The 19,149-nt window shown below is 47.8% G+C and overlaps 1 protein-coding gene and 1 non-coding gene across 2 annotated transcripts; one reads left to right on the forward strand and one right to left on the reverse strand.

Moving 5' to 3' along the window:
* The first annotated feature begins 206 nt into the window (after window positions 1-206).
* On the forward strand, window positions 207-8,680 carry LOC135806407 (squalene monooxygenase-like). Its single transcript, XM_065320587.1, has 8 exons — window positions 207-685; window positions 1,961-2,144; window positions 3,284-3,467; window positions 3,809-3,905; window positions 4,398-4,686; window positions 5,394-5,732; window positions 6,176-6,263; window positions 7,940-8,680. Exons 1-8 carry the CDS (start codon window positions 512-514, stop codon window positions 8,130-8,132), a joined length of 1,548 nt encoding a protein of 515 aa, XP_065176659.1. The 5' UTR covers window positions 207-511; the 3' UTR covers window positions 8,133-8,680.
* A 6,525-nt stretch (window positions 8,681-15,205) lies between these two features.
* Window positions 15,206-15,276, reverse strand: Trnag-gcc (transfer RNA glycine (anticodon GCC)). Its single transcript has one exon. It is a non-coding gene; the product is annotated as a tRNA-Gly (tRNA).
* Between the last annotated feature and the right edge of the window lie 3,873 nt (window positions 15,277-19,149).

The raw sequence follows: 19,149 nt of genomic DNA on the forward strand, positions 1-19,149 counted from the left end.
GCAGAAAAATAAAAATGGTCCGATCCCGCATTCGAAGGTGTGTGCATGCAAGAGTCGGGTTGGTAGACCCCGTGCCAGTTGACTGAGTCTGTGCATCTCAAAAGGCATATCGCCTTTTTATTCGTTCCACCTGCCAGCTGCGCGCGCGAGCTAGCTGCGCTGGTCGGGAAGGAGTCACGTTTACCATGACATTTTGGCGATCGACTGACTGTTGCAACAGAACCAGAAAATAGTGAATAGTGTTTGCAATGGTCTGGAAGTGATTTGGCTCAGTGGATGGGTCAGATCTCTTCTTGCTCGTTTTTGAAAGCCTAAGCACTGTACCTATGCGCTTGATTGTCTAACGTTATCAGTTATTTACTTATTAGTAGTACTTACAAGTTACATGGCTGTATTGCAAGTATTAGTTACAACTGCTGGTTTGCATTTTCGAAATTAAATCTAATCAATCAATGTTCCCGTCATGTCAGAAATCGTAAATGAATCCGAGTTGTAGTATTTTGAACTCTCAATGGAATCTGAACGTGATGGCAGCTGGCTGCTTCAGTATTGCTGGCAACCCGATGTACTCGCTAGCTGTGTTCTTGTGACTTGCTTGGGGGCACTTTCTTTCGGTTGGAAAACCATCAGGTGGCACCGCGTGCGCGTGTCCCGCTCTAATCCTAGCAGGCCCACTGGTGGAGCAGTAAGTACAGGGCTACAGGGCAGTGCAGTGAACAAGACACACACTGCAGTACGTACTGTAGCAGTCTAGCAATCACATGCATATTACCATGATTACTTATTATTAGTCTGTCTAGTAAACCACTTACCATGCATACAGTCAGTGTCGTGTGATAGCTTGCCTGATACACCGAGCTGCTTTCATCAATAATTGCAAACTCCGATATCTTCTCTACATCACATACTACCAAGAGCACTCACTGTACAAGAGCACCGTGACTGTACAGGAGCATGGGACGGCATTTTAGGGTGGTTCGGTCAATCATCTGAAGAGCTGAGGGGAGGGAGGGCTCTGCTGAAAATGTCGGGAATTTAGAGCCCAAATCAATGCTGATCGATGATACACGGGGTGGCTGGGGCAACAAGGTGGTACCGTGGCTCGATACCGTAGCCTATGGCGTAGCATGTATGCCTATGTATCCTCGCTGAGCTTAGCCTTAGGCTGCATAAAGCGCCCAGTGTCCGGTGGACGGACGGCTAGGAGTACAAATAGACGCACGGCGATGGTGCAGCCAAGTCTTCTTTACTGTTGCTCAAAGTTTCATGTCAAAACTCTCATTAGACAGGAGCATAACTAAAGCTACTCTTCACCACACACATATACATGTACTTCGAAGTATATGCCAGAGGTCTGAAAACATGGGGTGAGAGAGAACATGAAGGCGCGACAGAAAGGCGAGGGAATCGGATGACAAAGAGTCAACTCAATCAGGAATAATGAAAAAGGTGATGTGCTTTGAAATAATTATGGAGAGATATGAAGTATTGTGAGGCTTGTGAGTGCGAGGCTTATCCGCACTGTGAACAGGCTTCAGCATGGCACGTAGCAGTGTACCTCATCCAGATAGAACCTTACCTTTCCATAATCCCTTATTGAGTTGGCTCTTTGTTATCCCTTCTCCTCTCCTTTCTGAATTGTTGCACCTTCACGTTCTCTGCTACCCTTTGTTCAGACCTCTGGGTATACATGCCAGGTGAATAGTGGTTTTAGTTATGCTGTCGAGTGAGTGCTTTGGCATGAAACTCTGAGTAACAGAAGAGATCTTTGGGTATACTGTTGCCGTGTGCCTGTTGTACTACGAAGAGTATACCCCGCCCTCAAGAGTGTGCAACTCTGTATGGATTTGCTATAGATGGGTTACTCCAATGGTGGCACGTGTGTGTGTGTTTGTGTATGTGTGTGTGTGTGTGTGTCACGCGGCATGTGCATATTGCCCTGTTTGCTCCGTCATCAAAGGAAGAAGATGCTGACGTAATTGTAGTTGGAGCAGGCATCCTAGGAAATGCCATGGCCACAAGCTTGGCACGAGATGGCCGTAAAGTCCTGTTGATCGAACGAGATTGGTCACAACCGGACAGAATAGTTGGTGAGCTACTCCAGCCGGGTGGCTTCAGGGCGCTCAAGAGGCTTGGCTTGCAAGGTACAAGTAACTCTCTTGTCCCTCTCTATCTCTCAGCCTGCCTAGCTGTATGTGTTCCCATTTGTCTGTCTGTCTGTTATTTTGGTGAGGCCACCTAGAATTAATTCGTTGTTTCGGGTCACTTCACTCATCCGTACCAGGGTCGGTCGGTCGGGTTTATTTTTTATTTTATTTTATTTTTATTTTGGTTACGTCCATGTGCATACATGTACATCGAATAGCTTTTGTCCATCTAGCCAGTCGATCAAATCTGACTGCAGTGTAGACAATCCAGCGCAGTCATGGTCCCATCAGATCCAGGTCCCCTCCAGGACCAGATCTTGGCCTCGCTGGCAAACGAGTCTGACGAGCAGCTCTCACCTTGAAAACTTCTGTAAATAGCGACAAGGTGGCGGAGCTGATGCTGTTTCAGGACCGATTGCGGATCGGAGATAGAAGACAACGTCATCACCAAGCACCTGTCATTTGGCTAGCCATGACCATTGATGACTGCTTCTGAGGGCGATATCTGGACATTAGGGTCGCGTGTGTACATAGTCTACAACTTGTAGTCTGTACATTTGCATCCACTATAAAAAAAAAATATTTTGCGGTCGGGTGAAAAAAGACGATCGGTCGGGTGACCCGAAACAACGAATTAATTCTGGATGGCCTGATGGAAAAATCATGGCCTTGGCTCCTTTCTCTTTGCTTCACATATTACAGAATGTGCCCGTCTCTAGTTGTTCTTGGTGTGGGGATACAAGACTGTCCTTTGTTTCTCTCTCTTTCTCTCTCCCTCTCCCTCTCCCCCTCCATCTCCCTCTACCTCTCCCTCTCCCTCTCCCTCTCCCTCTCTCTCTCTCTCTCTCTCTCTCTCTCTCTCTCTCTCTCTCTCTCTCTCTCTCTCTCTCTCTCTCTCTCTCTCTCTCTCTCTCTCTCTCTCTCTCTCTCTCTCTCTCTCTCTCTCTCTATCATGCCCAAACTTGATGGGTAGCCATTTTGGACTTGTTTACCCCCTTTGCGAACATGACTCTTTGTGCATGTGTGCTTCCCTGCTTGTGTCCTATGTATGCAGTATACATTATGTTATCTAACGTTACTTTGAAAACTTACGCGAAGTCACAGTATGCATGTATGCGGCAATGCTGTACTTACAGAGAGCCTGGATGGGAGTGACTGTCACCGCACACATGGCTATGTTGTGCATAACCGCGAGAGCAGCCAGAAAGTGGACCTCCTGTATCCAAGCGATGACCACACTGGAGAGACCATTGAGGGAAGAGCGTTTCACCACGGACGATTTGTTACTGGTCTGCGCCGGCTTTCGAAAGCCGAACAACTGTGAGCTACTGCCCATCTGTTATACCAATTTGTTTCTATAAAAATCTTTTAAAAAAAGTATTCTTTCTGTTCATTATAATATTATGAGGCGATGTATGCTGCTAAGTTCAAGACAGGTTAATGCATGTGATACTGTGTGCGTGTTGTGCGATATGTACAATCATGTTGTGCTGTACCTGGTAACGCAGAGCGAGTCTCCCTCTGTGCGGCAATATCTGGGTCAATTTAAACCGTTTGAATCTAAGCTGAACACGCCAGATCACAGTCTGTGTCAGGTTGCCATGCCGACTGTCTCAAGCTGTGCGCGTATTGCCATGTTTCCATGTTGTTATTGTGCACAGGGTCACACCCGTACACGGCAGCGCGCTGTCCCTGATTAGAGAAGGTGATCACGTGGTCGGCGTTGCGTGTCGTCTAAAGGATGACAGTGAAGTCAAAGTGAGCTAGCCCAGCTGCCCCATCCACACGCATGCATAGCTGCAGACAGAGTACAATAATACACGTACTGTCATTTCAGAAAAGTCTCAGCCATTACTCCCTACTGAGATCACACCATGTATGCCATCACAAATGTGTAGTTATCTGTGCATGTGTAGATCTACAGGCTGCACATCACTTGTCCATTACTGAGTTGTATTTGTTGGTAAGCACGTACCGTCTCCCCTTCCCCGCCAAACGGCACACCCATAATGTTATGTGCGGCCTATTCACTGGAGTTTATGCACCCCATCTCACTTGCACTGCCGGTTCAGGCCTCTTAGCATGCCACGGATCACATACGTGATCAGAAACCCCATGGGTGGTTGGGTGGTGTGTGGGGAGGGGCTGGGAATCCAGCGTAATTGTCAACTATTCTTGCGGTACGGCGAAGTGTTGTCTTTGCTACAGATGGAGTATACGTTTGGCCATTGTCTTAATTCTCTTTACCAGGAATTCCGTGCTCCACTAACGGTGGTTGCAGATGGCTGCTTCAGTAACTTGCGCAAGACGCTGGTATCGGCACGTCCGCAGAACAAATCGAACTTTGCTGGTCTTGTCATGCACAACTGTCCCCAAACGAGAGACCACTTCGCTGAAGTCATCTTAGCATCACCTGCACCGGTCTTGGTTTATCAGATCAGTTCCGACTCCACTCGCGTCCTTGTCGACATCCCTGGTCAGAAGATGCCAGCCGATGCCAAAACGTATCTACTGGAGACAGTGGCACCACAACTGCCTGGTACGTGGTGTAGTGTTGGTATGTATCCTTGGTAGTGAGTCCGCGCTAGTTATGTTGATTCCAATTCTGTCCTGTGTAATTGACTTCCAATAGTGTGCCAGTGAATCGTATCTTCATGTGCTGATTATCGAAGTAACACTTTGAGTACAGCATACTGTGTACATGTATCATGTGCCAATACTAATGTATCATATGCCAATACTAATGTATCATATGCCAATACTAATGTGTACATGTATCATATGCCAATACTAATGTGTACATGTATCATGTGCCAATACTAATGTCACGGATTTGCAGAGTAGCAGAGTAGCACTCGGAATAGTTAAACATCGGCTAGAGGCTGAGTTTTCCGCATCCATGGGAACGCTACCACCCTTCAAGGAGCAAGGCGCAGATGCACTCCTAAAGCGGTGGGAGGTGAGGAGACCAGACCCACCAAAGTGGTCAGAGACCGAGAATCCCATTCACTGCATTCATGCTTCCCTCGTGCAAGGGCACGAGTTCCCAATTAACTTTGGGTCGCAGCAAGGCTGGAAAAAAATCCTTCCGCTTCCACTCAGGACTTGAACCTGGTACCGTCTGTTTCTCAATCATGGTCTTAGACCATCCCACGACATCATGGCTGCCCGCAATGAATCATACATTGGTAAAATTACCTGCAGCGGGTACTATACTGACATGTTTCTTGTGCTTCTTACCCTCAGAACTATTGCACGGCCCATTCGTTGAAGCAGTGAGCACACAGGCAGTTCGGAGCATGCCAAACAGCTTTCTCCCGGCCGCTCCAGTACTACAGCCTGGTGCTCTGGTTCTTGGCGATGCGTTCAACATGCGTCATCCACTGACGGGTGCTGGAATGACTGTTGCTCTCCACGATGTGGAGTTCTGGCGGGATGAGCTCAAACAGCTAGCAGATCTGCACGATGTGGAGGCCGTGCTTGCAATTCAGCGCCGCTTCCACTGGCAACGCAAGATGTCGCACTCGTTTGTAGCCAACACCCTCGCGCAAGCGCTGTATGCTCTGTTTGCTGCTGGTGATGATGGTAAGCGTGTGCAAGCGTGTGCGCAGTGACGTAACTCATTCATCTGACCATGTGCTGTTGATATACAGTAACTACCATGATAGTAGAACTTCTCTGATGAGATGTACCCGCCGCATGGGCAGCAGGAAACTGTGTACTTCTTATCTCAGCCTGCTTTAGTATTGATCAATACACCCGGGCAAACAAACCATGGACACTATAATCATGCAATAGACGCACAGCAAGGGGGCCAGGCATGATACTTAGGCTCACGAAAATGTGAGCTACCGGCACAACGCTTGAAGAGTATGGGAGAGCTCACTCAGCAGCAGCAGCAGGATGCCGAACGCGATAGCCAACCAGTACATCAAGTAGATTGCATTATGATACGAACTGAATGAAGTCATGTGATATGATTCTGACATGATATCTTTTGATGTGATTCTCTCTTACCTGCGTTGTAGACAGCATGCGCAGCTTGAGGCGTGCTTGCTTCCAGTACTTCTTGTTGGGTGGTGACTGCGCTGCTGGGCCTATAAGTCTTTTATCAATGTAAGTACATGTACAGTGCCAGCACAGCTGTGAATATGAGCCTCTCAGTTATTGTGCTGCAATACGTTGGAGGGCATGGGTCTTTACCAATTCTACCCTGCCTTACCATAATTACAGGGGCGGATCCAGAGTTCAGCTGAGGGGAGGGCGCGGGTGATATTCATGACAGGGAACCCATGCGGTACATGTATTTTGTACACATTACGACATAGCGGCTATTGTACGTCATAGGCTTAGCGGTTATGTAGAATTACTATTTAGCACATGCACTCACTCCCACTTTTTCAACCACTTCATTGAGGACTCTGGCTGTAGTAGAACATAGCCGTACTACATTGAATTGTGTAAAGATAGTGCTTCAAAGCTCAAGACATGCTGAGATTGAGAACAATGGCAAAATAATAAAATATACGATTACTTGGATGGCCATGTCCAGCAGTAAGAATGGATGATGAGGTATTCACCTCGGGTTGATCCTTGTCGATGCAATGTAGGAAACGGGACGCACGGCGCACAAAAAACGCCTTCCTCGCCAGCCTTTCCGGAATAGGCAAGCCACTCAAGCCACTTCAGTAGCAGCGAGCGAGTGGAAGTACCGGTCTTTCGGCGGCTGTCGGGATAATCCCTACATGGCAACACCGTCTTCTTATCAGGCTTCCGGTTCCCAAGTATGTTGCGCTTTTCTGCATCGCTGAGAGTTGCATCGCCAATAGCTGCATCAACAGCATCCGAGTAACTTCGCTGCGTAGCAGTGCCACCAGCCACATTCGTGACAGTCACAACGTCGTCATCTGCGATAGTTTCAACAGGTAAACGCTCCTGACTCGCATCACTACTACTGACAGTCCCACCATCGTCGTCAGAATCTACTTCGGATTCCATTTGGGGAAGATCAGAGTCTGAGCAGACCTCGATCTCAGGATCTTCGCGGTGGTCCGAATTCTTCTCAAAAGACGGATCGCTCGACTGAGCATCTGACGAAGCGCAAGTTCGCTTTGCGAAAAATCCGTGGAGAGTTTGTTGGCTCCCTAGCCGCTTGGGCGGACGGTGCGCCATATTCTTCACCGACTTAGCTATACAAGTTTGTCAACTGAACACTAATTTCAAAACTAAAAGTCAACCAAAGTCTAAGAGAACAACTACTCCGTGTTCGGAAGAACTTTCTTATCTGACACTATAAACCAGGGAGTCGTATAGACCAGGGTCTATGACTCCCTGCTAGAAAATACTTGTCACAGCATGTGCAAACACTTACGCAACTGCCCATGTGCATGCACCAGGGAGTCGTAAAATGGTATTTTACGACTCCCTCAGTGGCATGCACTTAAAAAAAATCGAACTGTTTGAGGGGAGGGCGCGCGCCCACCGCGCCCTCTCCTAGATCCGCCACTGAATTATAACCTACCCTGCCCTACCCAGCACTGTCCTGATCTACCCTGCCATGTCCTACCGCAACCAGCCCTACCACCACCACCCCCCCCCCCCCCCCCCCTATATCCTGCACCGCACTTTCAAGCAATTTGCAGGTGATAATCCGAAAGGTGCGTGCCAGAAATTCCCGGTATCCTTCTTGGCATCTTTGCATGGGTTACTAAGTTAGTGTTGGGGCTGTCAGTAATAATCAATAATGAGTAACTTGTGCCCTCTGTTTTGTCTGGTTTGTGCCATGAGGTTAGTTTGCATCCAGACCCATGGACACTGATTCGTCATTACATCGCTGTGTGCCTGTACGGTGTATACCTTGATACCATGGACTTTCCAATGTGGAAAAGACCAGTGCTGGCACCCTGGATTGCTTGCAAGCTGATATGGGCAAGTTGTCGGGTCATGCTGCCGCTTGCTTTTAGCGAACTGCATTTTGCAAAATAGTGACTTGAACAAGACTGATCTTTGTACCCAGGATGAGGTAAATTATCTGTTATTTAAAAGTTCTATAGAGCGGGTTGGCTTCCCTCAGAGTTAGCTGAATGTAGTATTTATGTCTGTGCTACTGCCTGGGTTCAACGGTAGAATCATTCTCTTTATGTCAGGCTTGGCCTTCATGTTCCACGTTATCAATGAATGCAGTTTTCACGTACCTGTAAACCAGATTCTTATAGCCCAACATCACAGTGCAGCTGCTTACTTTGCAAAGGAGCTTTGATTTCCATGAAGTTCTGACCAGTTGTACTTTTTTCTATTTTTCTTTTTCATTCAATTTTAATCGATATTTATTAGACTCTCCGAAGGCAAATGGATGTCCATCGTGGGAGTATTTTAGAGCATGGGTTGAAGTTCAACTTAGCATTGTATGGAGCATTTGGCAGAAATAACTCTTGGGAGTCCTGCATCTAGTGAATTCCGTACTCAACTGCCTATTCACCGTACCTCACTCCAATCAGTTTGTGTTCCAAGAATTCCTGGCTTCATTTAATTTACCCTCGCCTCTTCATGGCTGGCCTTTTGCATAACTGAAGTATTTTTGGGGTAAAATACACAAGCGTGCCATCATCAAGATGTTGTCTGTGTGCCATTGAAGGAGCATCCTTATGAGCATTACAGGTTTATGGCAGTCGTCATGGGGTCCTTCTAAACTAGCTTGTAGTGACATGGGGTGTAGTATTCAGTTGTTATAATTAGTGTTAGTAGATACTAGGTCTGTGACTGTGTGGTTTGACTCAGTCTGTATGTTGTGTAGTGTGACCCACTGAGGCCCAGACCTGTTGCCTGTTGCCAGTGTTGGTAAGGCATAATAATTATTATTATCTATGACGAGAAGGCTATGCTATGTTCAGTCTTGCAGCAAACACTGCACACAATCATCATACTAGGCTACAATCATGATTGTACTAGTTATGATTACTAGTATTAATAGGTTTTTCATTTGACCCGACGAGACCACACGACGCTTGCAGACCACAGCACGAACAGTTCACCAGCCACACTCCACGAAAGCAAGTAGTGTTACTCCTGACAAGTCTTGTTTCGTTCCATAAAGTTGACGGGGAACTCATCAGAGGAGAAGCAGTTGTTGAATGAAGGGGTTAAGCTGAATAATGCTATTTTATAGAGAAGATACCGGCGCAAGGTGTAAACCCTCAACTAACTCACATATATGACAAATCAACACAAAAGGAATAGTGCAGAATGGAGGTGTTATGAACCCTACCAAACACAACAATCACAAGTGCTAAATCAATTATCCATATAAAAATCGCTCTGTGAGCGGTTCTGAAAAACCTTTACTGGTACTGCCCCGTCGTAAAAGTAAGAAATTAGAACTGGCCCATTGTCCCCCCAAATGCGAACTGATCCACCTAAATCGCGAATGACGGGACCCGAACGCACCAGTAGCACGAGGTCGGGAGGGCACAGGATCACGGCAATTATCATAGGGTAACACCAGTAGTAGCAGTAGAATTTATTATTTTGATAGGGAAGCCTACCGCTAGTACAGTACATGGCCTATGGTCCGGACCAACGTCCCCATCTGCATCCACAGGTAGGAACCTCGTGCTACTGGTGCGTTCGGGTCCCGTCATTCGCGATTTAGGTGGATCAGTTCGCATTTGGGGGGACAATGGGCCAGTTCTAATTTCTTACTTTTACGACGGGGCAGTACCAGTAAAGGTTTTTCAGAACCGCTCACAGAGCGATTTTTATATGGATAATTTCAGCTCTTTTTCCGTTCCCTCCCCACCCCAACCCCGAAGGTAAAGATGATGACCACGCGCGCGATGTACTGTATGTAGCCATGCGATTGCAATAACACACTGATACATACCAGCCATCCCTGCCTCGCTACCCCGCACACAGATACACAAACATGTGTATGCACACGGCACACACACGTGGCCACGCACACATACGCACATGCACACGACACAAACAGGAAATTCTTCATGTATAATGCCATGCAAAGCAGTGGCCACCGTACTTGAGGAAGTCAGTTGTGAAACAAAAATAATTCAACTACAGCGTGTAGACAAGCTGACGGCCAAAGCACAACATAGCAAACATGACATTTGCCCAAGGATTGCAGTTTGCAGACCATGCCATGGAAGCAGCGAATACAGAATGTAATATCATACAAAGTGACAAGCAAGGACGTGGCCATCATACACCAGAAACTTGCAGAAAGTCACATATCCAACAGATAGAGAAGTGAACAGCAATCTGATACAGCCCACACAGGACAAAGCGGACCTGATACTCGTCCCAGTATTGCAAGTGGCAAACCCTTTTCAATGCATAACATGCAGGTGTACGTTAGACGCATGAACATCTGACCGTGTCGCCAGCATACAATGTCATCACATGTTTACCCCACAAGTTACACACATGCACAGTAGAAGCACAATGAAAGCAATGGAAAAGTACGATGTGGTTGCTGAAGCATCTTCACACTTCAAATTCAGACTTCAATGTGGTCGTCACGGGATGATATACCTGCAAGATACAAGTGATGAAGAAAGAAAGCAGAAGGTCGTGAGGTAGGCTATGAGACACCACAAACGCTTCACCTACATGTCTGTTCAGGGCTAGTGCACTCACACGGAGAATTGTCATAATCGAGCATTTCCCTAACTGAGAAGTGCAATGAAATCCACTTGCATGCACAGGAGCAATTTTGCAATATTATGATGCGCAATTCGACACGATCTGCGATGCTGCGTGCGATGTGCCCTGCTGTCATGATAGTCAGTCACCGCGGTATGTTTTGTCAACGTCGCCCGTGCACTCTTCTGTCAAGTCCAAAGTGCTCACATACTTGGCAATGTTTTTGCAGTGATTAACTTTTATCCTAGTTATGTCACGAGTAACTTTAATGAAGTACCCGCAGGCCGTGTCGATCTGCACATCGTCCACTCTCTCATGTACTTGGCCTGCTTTGTCTGTGTATCCATTTCATGTGCGATCCACAAAATCGACTAGACAGTGGGTGCAATACGCTCTCTACCTGAAGACGTTCTTCTGGTGACATCTCGCCATGTACTTGGCCTGGCTTTGTCTGTGTATCCATTTCATGTTCGATCAACAAAATCTCAATGCACTACAGAGACTAGACAGTGGGTGCAATACGCTCTCTATCTGAAGACGTGAACCATTTTAAAAATTTTTTGGAAAAGTTATACGTACACCTGAAACGTAATGAAGTACAGGAATAGAGAGAGTGACTACAATACGCTCTCGACCTGATATAGTGATAACGTGAGTACAAGACACTCTCCACCTGATAACGTGTTAGAAGGTAACATGTCTACAGTCCCACTGAAGTACAGGAATAGAGAGAGTGACTACAATACGCTCTCGACCTGATAACGTGAGTACAAGACACTCTCTACCTGATAACGTGTTAGTAGAAGGTAATAGGTCTACAGTCCCACCGTACCCTTCATCATTCCTCATTCACCATCGCGCGATACCCTGGCACACACTGGCAACATATCAATGGGGTGCCTTACCGTCTAGAGGAGACGTCTTCGCAGCAATATTTTCCCTCCTGCGCATTCAGTCGCCGACGCGACAGCGTTCACCATGTTCACGGGGCCGTTCCAGTTGCGGTAGACATTCGATTCATCGGGCCAATTCAGCAACAGGGCCGTGGACACACAGGGGGCAGAGGAGAGACATTGTTAGTGGACAAGAAATATGCAGTGGCAAGTGGCGAGTGCCGCATGGATGTCAAGTTGTCATGCACAATTCAGCTATTACTTACGGTCCAGCTAGTCCTGCCATTGCTCGCTCGTCCTGGTTCCTCCTCGTTCGTCTTCCTGCACGTCTGCACTTCTCCTTCCCCACCGTTGGCTTTGCGGTACGGGGGTGCCGGAAGGAATTCCCACCATGTATCCATATCCATGTACATGAAGTCCCACCATGACTCTCCATGTACATGTCCACGGCCACGTCAGCAGTTTGTATAGTACCGGAAGGAGTTCCCACGATGTCTCCAAAGGCCTAGAGCGGACGTATTTGCAGCAATTCTTTTCGCCCTGCGCATTCAGTTCGCCGACGATGTCTCCAAAGGCAAAGGCCTAGAGCCTAGTACTAGTAGAGGGGACGTCTTTGAGCTTTTCACCCTAGTACCCTGCACATTCACTCCGCCGACACGACAGCGTTTACGGGGCCGTTCCAGGTGCAAAAGGTCCACGTCAGCAGTTCTCAACTATTTCGCGTACGGGATAGTCGCCGCGACAGCGTTTAGGGGTCGTTCCAGGTGCAAAAGGTATCCATCAATGGCACTTTGCAGTATGGGGTACGGAAAAGGGGCCTCCTCGTTCGACTTCGTCGACTTCTGCAGTTCTCCTTCCCGTCAGGGGTACCGAAAGGGGCCTCCTCGCAGTTGTCCTTGCCGTCAGGTCCACGTCATGCAATTCTCAACTATTTCGCGTACGGGATAGTCGTCTTTGTCGGACGCGACATCGGCGTTTACCGAGTGGCATTGGCACAAAGCAGACCGTTGACGGGGTCACGTGTCAAAAAAGTATCAACAACGTGTCGACTAAGTGTCGACCACGTGTATAGCGGTACACTCAGCGGTACACTAATTCTCGTGCCATTCTCGTGTCACAAAACTGGAACATCGAGTACCAGTATGGAAAGGCTTCAGACAGGAAGCCTTTCCAATCACAATCATCCTCTGATGAGTTCCCCGTCAACTTTTTATGGAACGAAACAAGACTTGTCAGGAGTAACACTACTAGCTTTCGTGGAGTGTGGCTGGTGAACTGTTCGTGCTGTGGTCTGCAAGCGTCGTGTGGTCTCGTCGGGTCAAATGAAAAACCTATTACTACTATTTGACGGACCTAATGAAGATGGCAACAAAGAATTTTGATTACTAGTATGTTGATAGTAGTCTACATGCAGAGCTCATGAGTCATGATATGAGATGATGAGGCAAGCTGTCAAGCTAGCTGTAGTAGTACTAGTACTGTAGTAGTCTACGACTGGTAGTTCAGACACAGTAAAAGATGACGACGTCAACTCGCTTTCACTTCAGTGGTTTCATCAATGACTATGTTCACGTGCCGACGCACCGACGATACCGGATAGCTAGTTTGTAGCCCGGACAGCACCGAGAATGCAATATTTACCTGTTCCAGTTTTACCGACACCAGAAAAGAAACATTGGTTGTTCGCCGAACAACAATTCATGCTTCGCAGGACTTGCTGTAACTGGGCTGCTTAGCGCTCGTCGGTGCCACCTTGGATAATCCCAGCGTTTGTGGATCGAGATTCGATGTTCCTGAGTTTGGCTGCAAGTTGGGAATTGGCGGCCGTGTCAGTTCTGAATGGCGCATAGCCGGTAGAGTGTCCAGAGCCGTATTCAACCATTCATTCGGGAAATCGGTTTGTAACTTTCTTCTTCAAAAGTACCGTCCGGTGGAACACATCAGTATACTCTGTCTCGGCAAGAATGGCACGTTCCAAGGACATCGCTATCGTTGCTCACTCTGTGGCTATGGTCGTCGTCTTATCGTTTGTCATGCTACCCTCCGGTACTGGTCAAGTTGTGTCTCAGTCGCTGACCGTGTTGAATGCTGGTACGGACAGTGATGATGCTGACAATGCAGGACAGCGACGATCAGTTGACCCTCCAAACCTACCATTCAGCAGCACGGTCAACATGCTTGTAGGAACAGGTAAGACCACTACTAGGACTGAGAGAGAGAGAGAGAGTTTTCCTCTTCAACTCCTTGTTGTTGTTGTTGTTGTTGTTGCTGTTGCTGTTGCTGTTGCTGTTGCTGTTGCTGTTGCTGTTGCTGTTGCTGTTGCTGTTGCTGTTGCTGTTGCTGTTGCTGTTGCTGTTGCTGCTGCTGCTGCTGCTGCTGCTGCTGCTGCTGCTGCTGCTGCTGCTGCTGCTGCTGCTGCTGCTGCTGCTGCTGCTGCTGCTGCAGCCGCTGCCGCTGTCGCTGTCGTTGTCGTTGTTGTATACTTTCAAAATATAAACGAATAATAGAGAGAGAGAGGTATGGCCATTGGGGGTTTCCAAATGTCACAACCTGCACCAGCACAGTCAACCCGGTTGACGTACAAGTAACAAAATCAATTGACATGTTTTCGACTTCGACAGCATGTTACAAGGCGAGGACGCGCAGTGCTCCTGACTACAACCATAACCCGGTTGGCAGAGTCCCGGCAACCAGTGTTTACTACAAAAACAATCATGTGTATCATGATTGTTTTGTATTTTTGTAGTCAACACTGGTCGCTGTAATGGGCCATTCACACTTCGCCCAATAATACGTGACGTACATGACGTTTTCATCCGAATAGGAATGACAACAAGGAACATGGCAGGAAAATCAAAACGCATGATCCGAAAATGTAGACGACATATCCAGAACCCTGTACGAACAGCCGTACGAATCGTGTGTACATGCCTGTGTGAATGCACTTGCATGAAAACGACGCTTAGTACGTAGAATTTCAAAAAGTGATGCGTATTGAATACGGTGGAGATTGGATATAATGACACTCCTTCGGGAGAGAACAAAATGTCAATATTCTATCTTCACAAAGGACTTATTGAACGACTTGGGCAACAGAATTGTGTCTCTAAACTCACTCTGTCGTTATAAGCAAGGTTGTTATATCCAATCTCGCCTGTAGCCTATATCAAGAGTACATAACCAAGAGTGTGCAACTCGACGATTCCCCAGCCCACGGCGGAATTTTTTTATGACATTAGTCTTTGGCGGCTGTTTGGCTCGCTGATGCCATCATGCGTAGCCAGATATCAAAGTACAAAGAATCTGTACATCACAGCTACAGTAGTCGAAGCAGAACAACGGACGATAGATCGATGTGTCTTGAACCTGACGAACTGTCACCGTATCTACAAAACAAGCGCGGGAAAGCATACCCAGCTCAAGATAGAAGTTGCACACTCTTGGTTATGTACTCTTGCCTATATTTAATTAAACATGAGAATTGTTGAAACAGAAAAAGAAAGAAAAAAATGCATTGGCCGGGAATCGAACCCGGGCCCCCCGCGTGGCAGGCGAGGATTCTACCACTGAACCACCAATGCAGCCATGGTATGTGAGGACAAACGGTTGGGTCACAACTACTCAACACTCAACAGTTTGAGATTGAGGAACACAGGGTAGAATATGACAGTATGACGACAAGAGACAAGTCAAAAAAGTTCGAACCAGGTTTAATATGAACTTTGCAAGGAAAAAGGGTTGATTAAGAAAAAGCCTAGTTCACAATGCACACGGCACTGATTTATTATTTATTTATTTATTTCTGCACCTCGTGGCATGTCAAGACATTCTATTTATTTTTATTTATTTATTTATTTATTTATTTCTGCACCTCGTGGCATGTCAAGACAGCCAATTGAATTGAGGAGAGGGTGAGACCAACCACGGAAGAAGAGAAAAAAAGAAATTAAGAGCACGTACACAAAGTGGGAAGGGATTAGCAACTTACAAAGCAATGGGATGCTCAGCGAGCTATGCAGCGGAAGTGGTGACTGTGACTTTGTTTACTGGGAGATACTGAAGTGCTGTCTGACGAGGGTACGGAATTTGGGCATATCTGGAGCTTGTCTAACACTGGGAGGCAGTTGGAGCCACGTGGAGTAGGAGGAAAAGAAAGGGGAATTTACGAATAGGGTAGACCTAGCTAGGGGGAGACGAACGCAGCTTCGGGTGGTGCCACCTGAATTGAACCAATTAAGGGACTGTAAATGAGCAGGGTGCTGGTCAAGGAAAATTGAATGCGCCAGGGTGCACTTGGAAGCATCAAGGTAATGTTGCAGAGTGGTAGTGGATGCAGCAGCATACAAGTCTAGATTTGAGGTATAACGATCAGTACGGAATATGATTCGCAGTATACGGCGATGGAGAACTTCTAATTTACCTATGTGGGTTTTGTTAATGGTGGACCAGGCAGGGAAGCCGTACGTGAAGAGGGGAAGAATGTATGATTTATAAAAATTAATCCGGCAATTTTTGGGCAAATGGGACAAGTGACTTGACATTATGCCGACAGATCGGCATACTTTGGACGACACATGATCAGCATGGTGAGACCAGGAGAGGGCGGAATCTATGACAATGCCAAGGTGTTTATGGTGGGGCGCTACAGAGATAGGGTGACCGGGATCATCGGGAAAGTGGAAGATGGGCACTGGATCTGTGGGAGGGGGAAACAGGAGGAGCTCGGTTTTGGTCACATTTGGCTTAAGGTACCAAGTGCTCATCCAGTGAACAATGTCGTTGATACAGGTCTGAACTTTGGGGTACAGGGTGGCGTGAGATGGGGAGGAAGCAAGGACAGTGGTATCATCTGCAAACAAAGAAATATTGGGAATTGAATAGGGGAGGTCATTAACGTATGTGAGGAAGAGCAGGGGACCTAAAATGGAGCCCTGGGGCACTCCGGATGTCACAGACTCGGGGTCAGATAAGGTTCCATTTACTGTGACGCACTGATTTCGGTCCAAGAGGTAGCTAGTTATCCAGGCGAGTAGGGAGCCGGAGACACCATGGGCACGAAGTTTGGCGATCAGGCCCTTGTGCCACACGGTGTCGAAGGCCTTGGAGAGGTCGAAGAAACAGATGCAGGAGACCTGCCGCTGGTCTTTTAGGGAGCAGAGGTCTTGGATTATGCGGGATAATTGCAGGGATGTGTTGTCCTTACGACGGAAGCCAGATTGTGCGGGGTGAAGAAGAGGGGAGATATGGTCGTACAAGCGGTCGTACACTATTCTCTCTAGCAGTTTGGAGACGCAGGACAGGAGGGAGATTGGTCGGTAATTAGACGGGTTGTTCTTGTCGCCTTTATTTTTGTACACTGGAATGACAGTGGCTGACTTCCATCGTGACGGGAATGTGCCGGATGAGAGGGAAAGGTTAAAAAGAATGGAGAGTGGGCGGGCAATTGAGTAGCTCAGTTTCCTGAGGATCTCATTGGTGATCCTATCAGCTCCGGGGGATTTGTTCAGAGGCAGTCTTGCAATATACTTGTGAACAGTCGATGAGGTGATGATCAGGGAGTGCAATGTAGTTGCTGGTGGAGGTAGAGAGGAAATAGTGGGAATAGGAGCATCGGGATCAACCTGTAAGCCAGCACTAACGAAGTGGCGGTTCAATAAGTTACCAATGGATGCCGGAGAGGTGCTTGTTCGACCATTGGGGCCCACCATCTTCGAAGGTATAACCCGGGCGCTGGTAGGATTTCGCAGTTGACGAATAAGCACAGGGAGGGATGCGAGGCGAGGGTTTGTGGGAGATATCGTGGCACGGAGGTTGCGGATGTAGCAGCGATGGCAGGATCTGGAAAGGCATTTTACATAGTTACGTTGGTGTTTGTATTTGTTGAAATTTGTAGGGGATGGGTATTTCCGGTAGATGCTGTAGAGATCGCTCTTGACTTTAATAGCTGCTTTCAGTGATGGAGTCATCCAGGGGCAGGGTTTGTGGCGTGATTTCCGACGAGGAGGTGAGGATCTTCCTATATATAGGTCCAAGGCACCTTCAAGGATGTCAGTGAATGCGGAGACAGCCGTGTCGATGCAGTGGGGGGCAAGGACCTGAGACCAGGGTACAGCTGCGAGAAAAACATTCATGGCATTCCACATGTTATCCGTGGCACTCAGGACATTGTATTTTTGTGTAGATGGTGGGCTACGGCAGGTGCTGGCTGCTGTGGGGGAAGACTTTGAGGAGGAGAACTCAGCCAGCAGGACGGCATGGTCTGATGCGCCAAGAGGAGCCAGGTGTTGAATGTGGTTGAGTTGGTTAGGGATGTTGCTCGCGATAAGGTCTAGACAGCTGCCAAGTCCATTCGAGCGGAGGTGGGTGGGAAAGGTTACCGATTGGGTCAAATTATAGCATGAGAAGAGGTTGTCAAGACTCAGACCCTGTGCATCCGTTTGGTCAGTTGAGCACCAGCCGGAATACCTACAGTTGAAGTCGCCTGATATCACAAGGGCTTCGGGCTTCCTTTGTGTTGGTTGCAGGGCTATTTGGAGGCGGTCGAGAAAAGTCGAGAAGTCATCCGTCGACGGGGAAGGAGCACGGTAGATGCAGGCTACTGATAGGTGGGTTGTTGGCAGGTCAGAAGGTGAGACAAGCTTATGTTCAGCGAGTGTAAGCCGAAGTGCTAGCGCTTCCAAGCCCGGTTGCTGAAAATCCGGTAGCTGATCAATGGAAGTGCACAGACCTTCACGAACTAAGATTAGAACTCCTCCATACCCCCTGTGTGGGTCACGGTTCTGTCTATTTTCTAAAACAGGTCGGTCTCGACGGAAGCATTCATAGTGTGGCACGTGGAAAGCTTGTGTGGGAGTTAGCCAGGTCTCTGTGATGCATACTACGCTGGGTGTGTGATCTTCACAGATTTGAATGAGTTCGCCAGACTTGTTTGCTATGGAGCGAGCATTAAGGACACAGATTGTAAGTCGGTGAGTAGCAGCATGTACAGAATGGGGGAAGAAAGGTGGGGCAAGAGCGTTGAGAGGCGCAGGGGTTGAAGTGGAAGAGGAGGGATAAAGGTTACGCATTGGAAGCTGGCTTCGTCACTTTGGGGCTGTCCGCAAAACGCCACTTGCGTACTGAGTGGCTGATGGCTTCGGGCCAGAAGGCTCTGTCTAGTACACGCTCTTCATGTTCTGCAGCCACAGTGACTCTGGCATACGATGTGCCAAGGTATTTGGACTCCATGACGGAGCAATTTAATACCTCCACGTCCCTCGCTTCGCACCAGTCTCTGATGGAGTGAGCGTTGCAACCGCTGTTGATGCTTCCAACGTAGAGCACAAGTTTGTTGATGGGCACCACCCCTGTCAGGACGCACGGATCAGCAGGTTCCGTGTTAGGTGATTCCTTCACGTACCGAGAGGTTATAGTAGCCCGCAGAGCTTTGGATACGCTGTCCGTGAATTTGTCCT

Source organism: Sycon ciliatum, chromosome 1, assembly GCF_964019385.1.
Source record: "Sycon ciliatum chromosome 1, ocSycCili1.1, whole genome shotgun sequence".
Classification (NCBI taxonomy): domain Eukaryota; kingdom Metazoa; phylum Porifera; class Calcarea; order Leucosolenida; family Sycettidae; genus Sycon; species Sycon ciliatum.

What these genes read in the sequence shown, in the direction of transcription:
- LOC135806407 (XM_065320587.1), top strand. Translation starts at nt 512, where the DNA reads ATGGAATCTGAACGTGATGGCAGCTGGCTGCTTCAGTATTGCTGGCAA. An exon ending in CAAGAGGCTTGGCTTGCAAG is followed by an intron (nt 2,145 to 3,283) that starts GTACAAGTAACT and finishes CTGTACTTACAG; the next exon opens with AGAGCCTGGATGGGAGTGAC. An exon ending in GTTTGCTGCTGGTGATGATG is followed by an intron (nt 5,733 to 6,175) that starts GTAAGCGTGTGC and finishes CCTGCGTTGTAG; the next exon opens with ACAGCATGCGCAGCTTGAGG.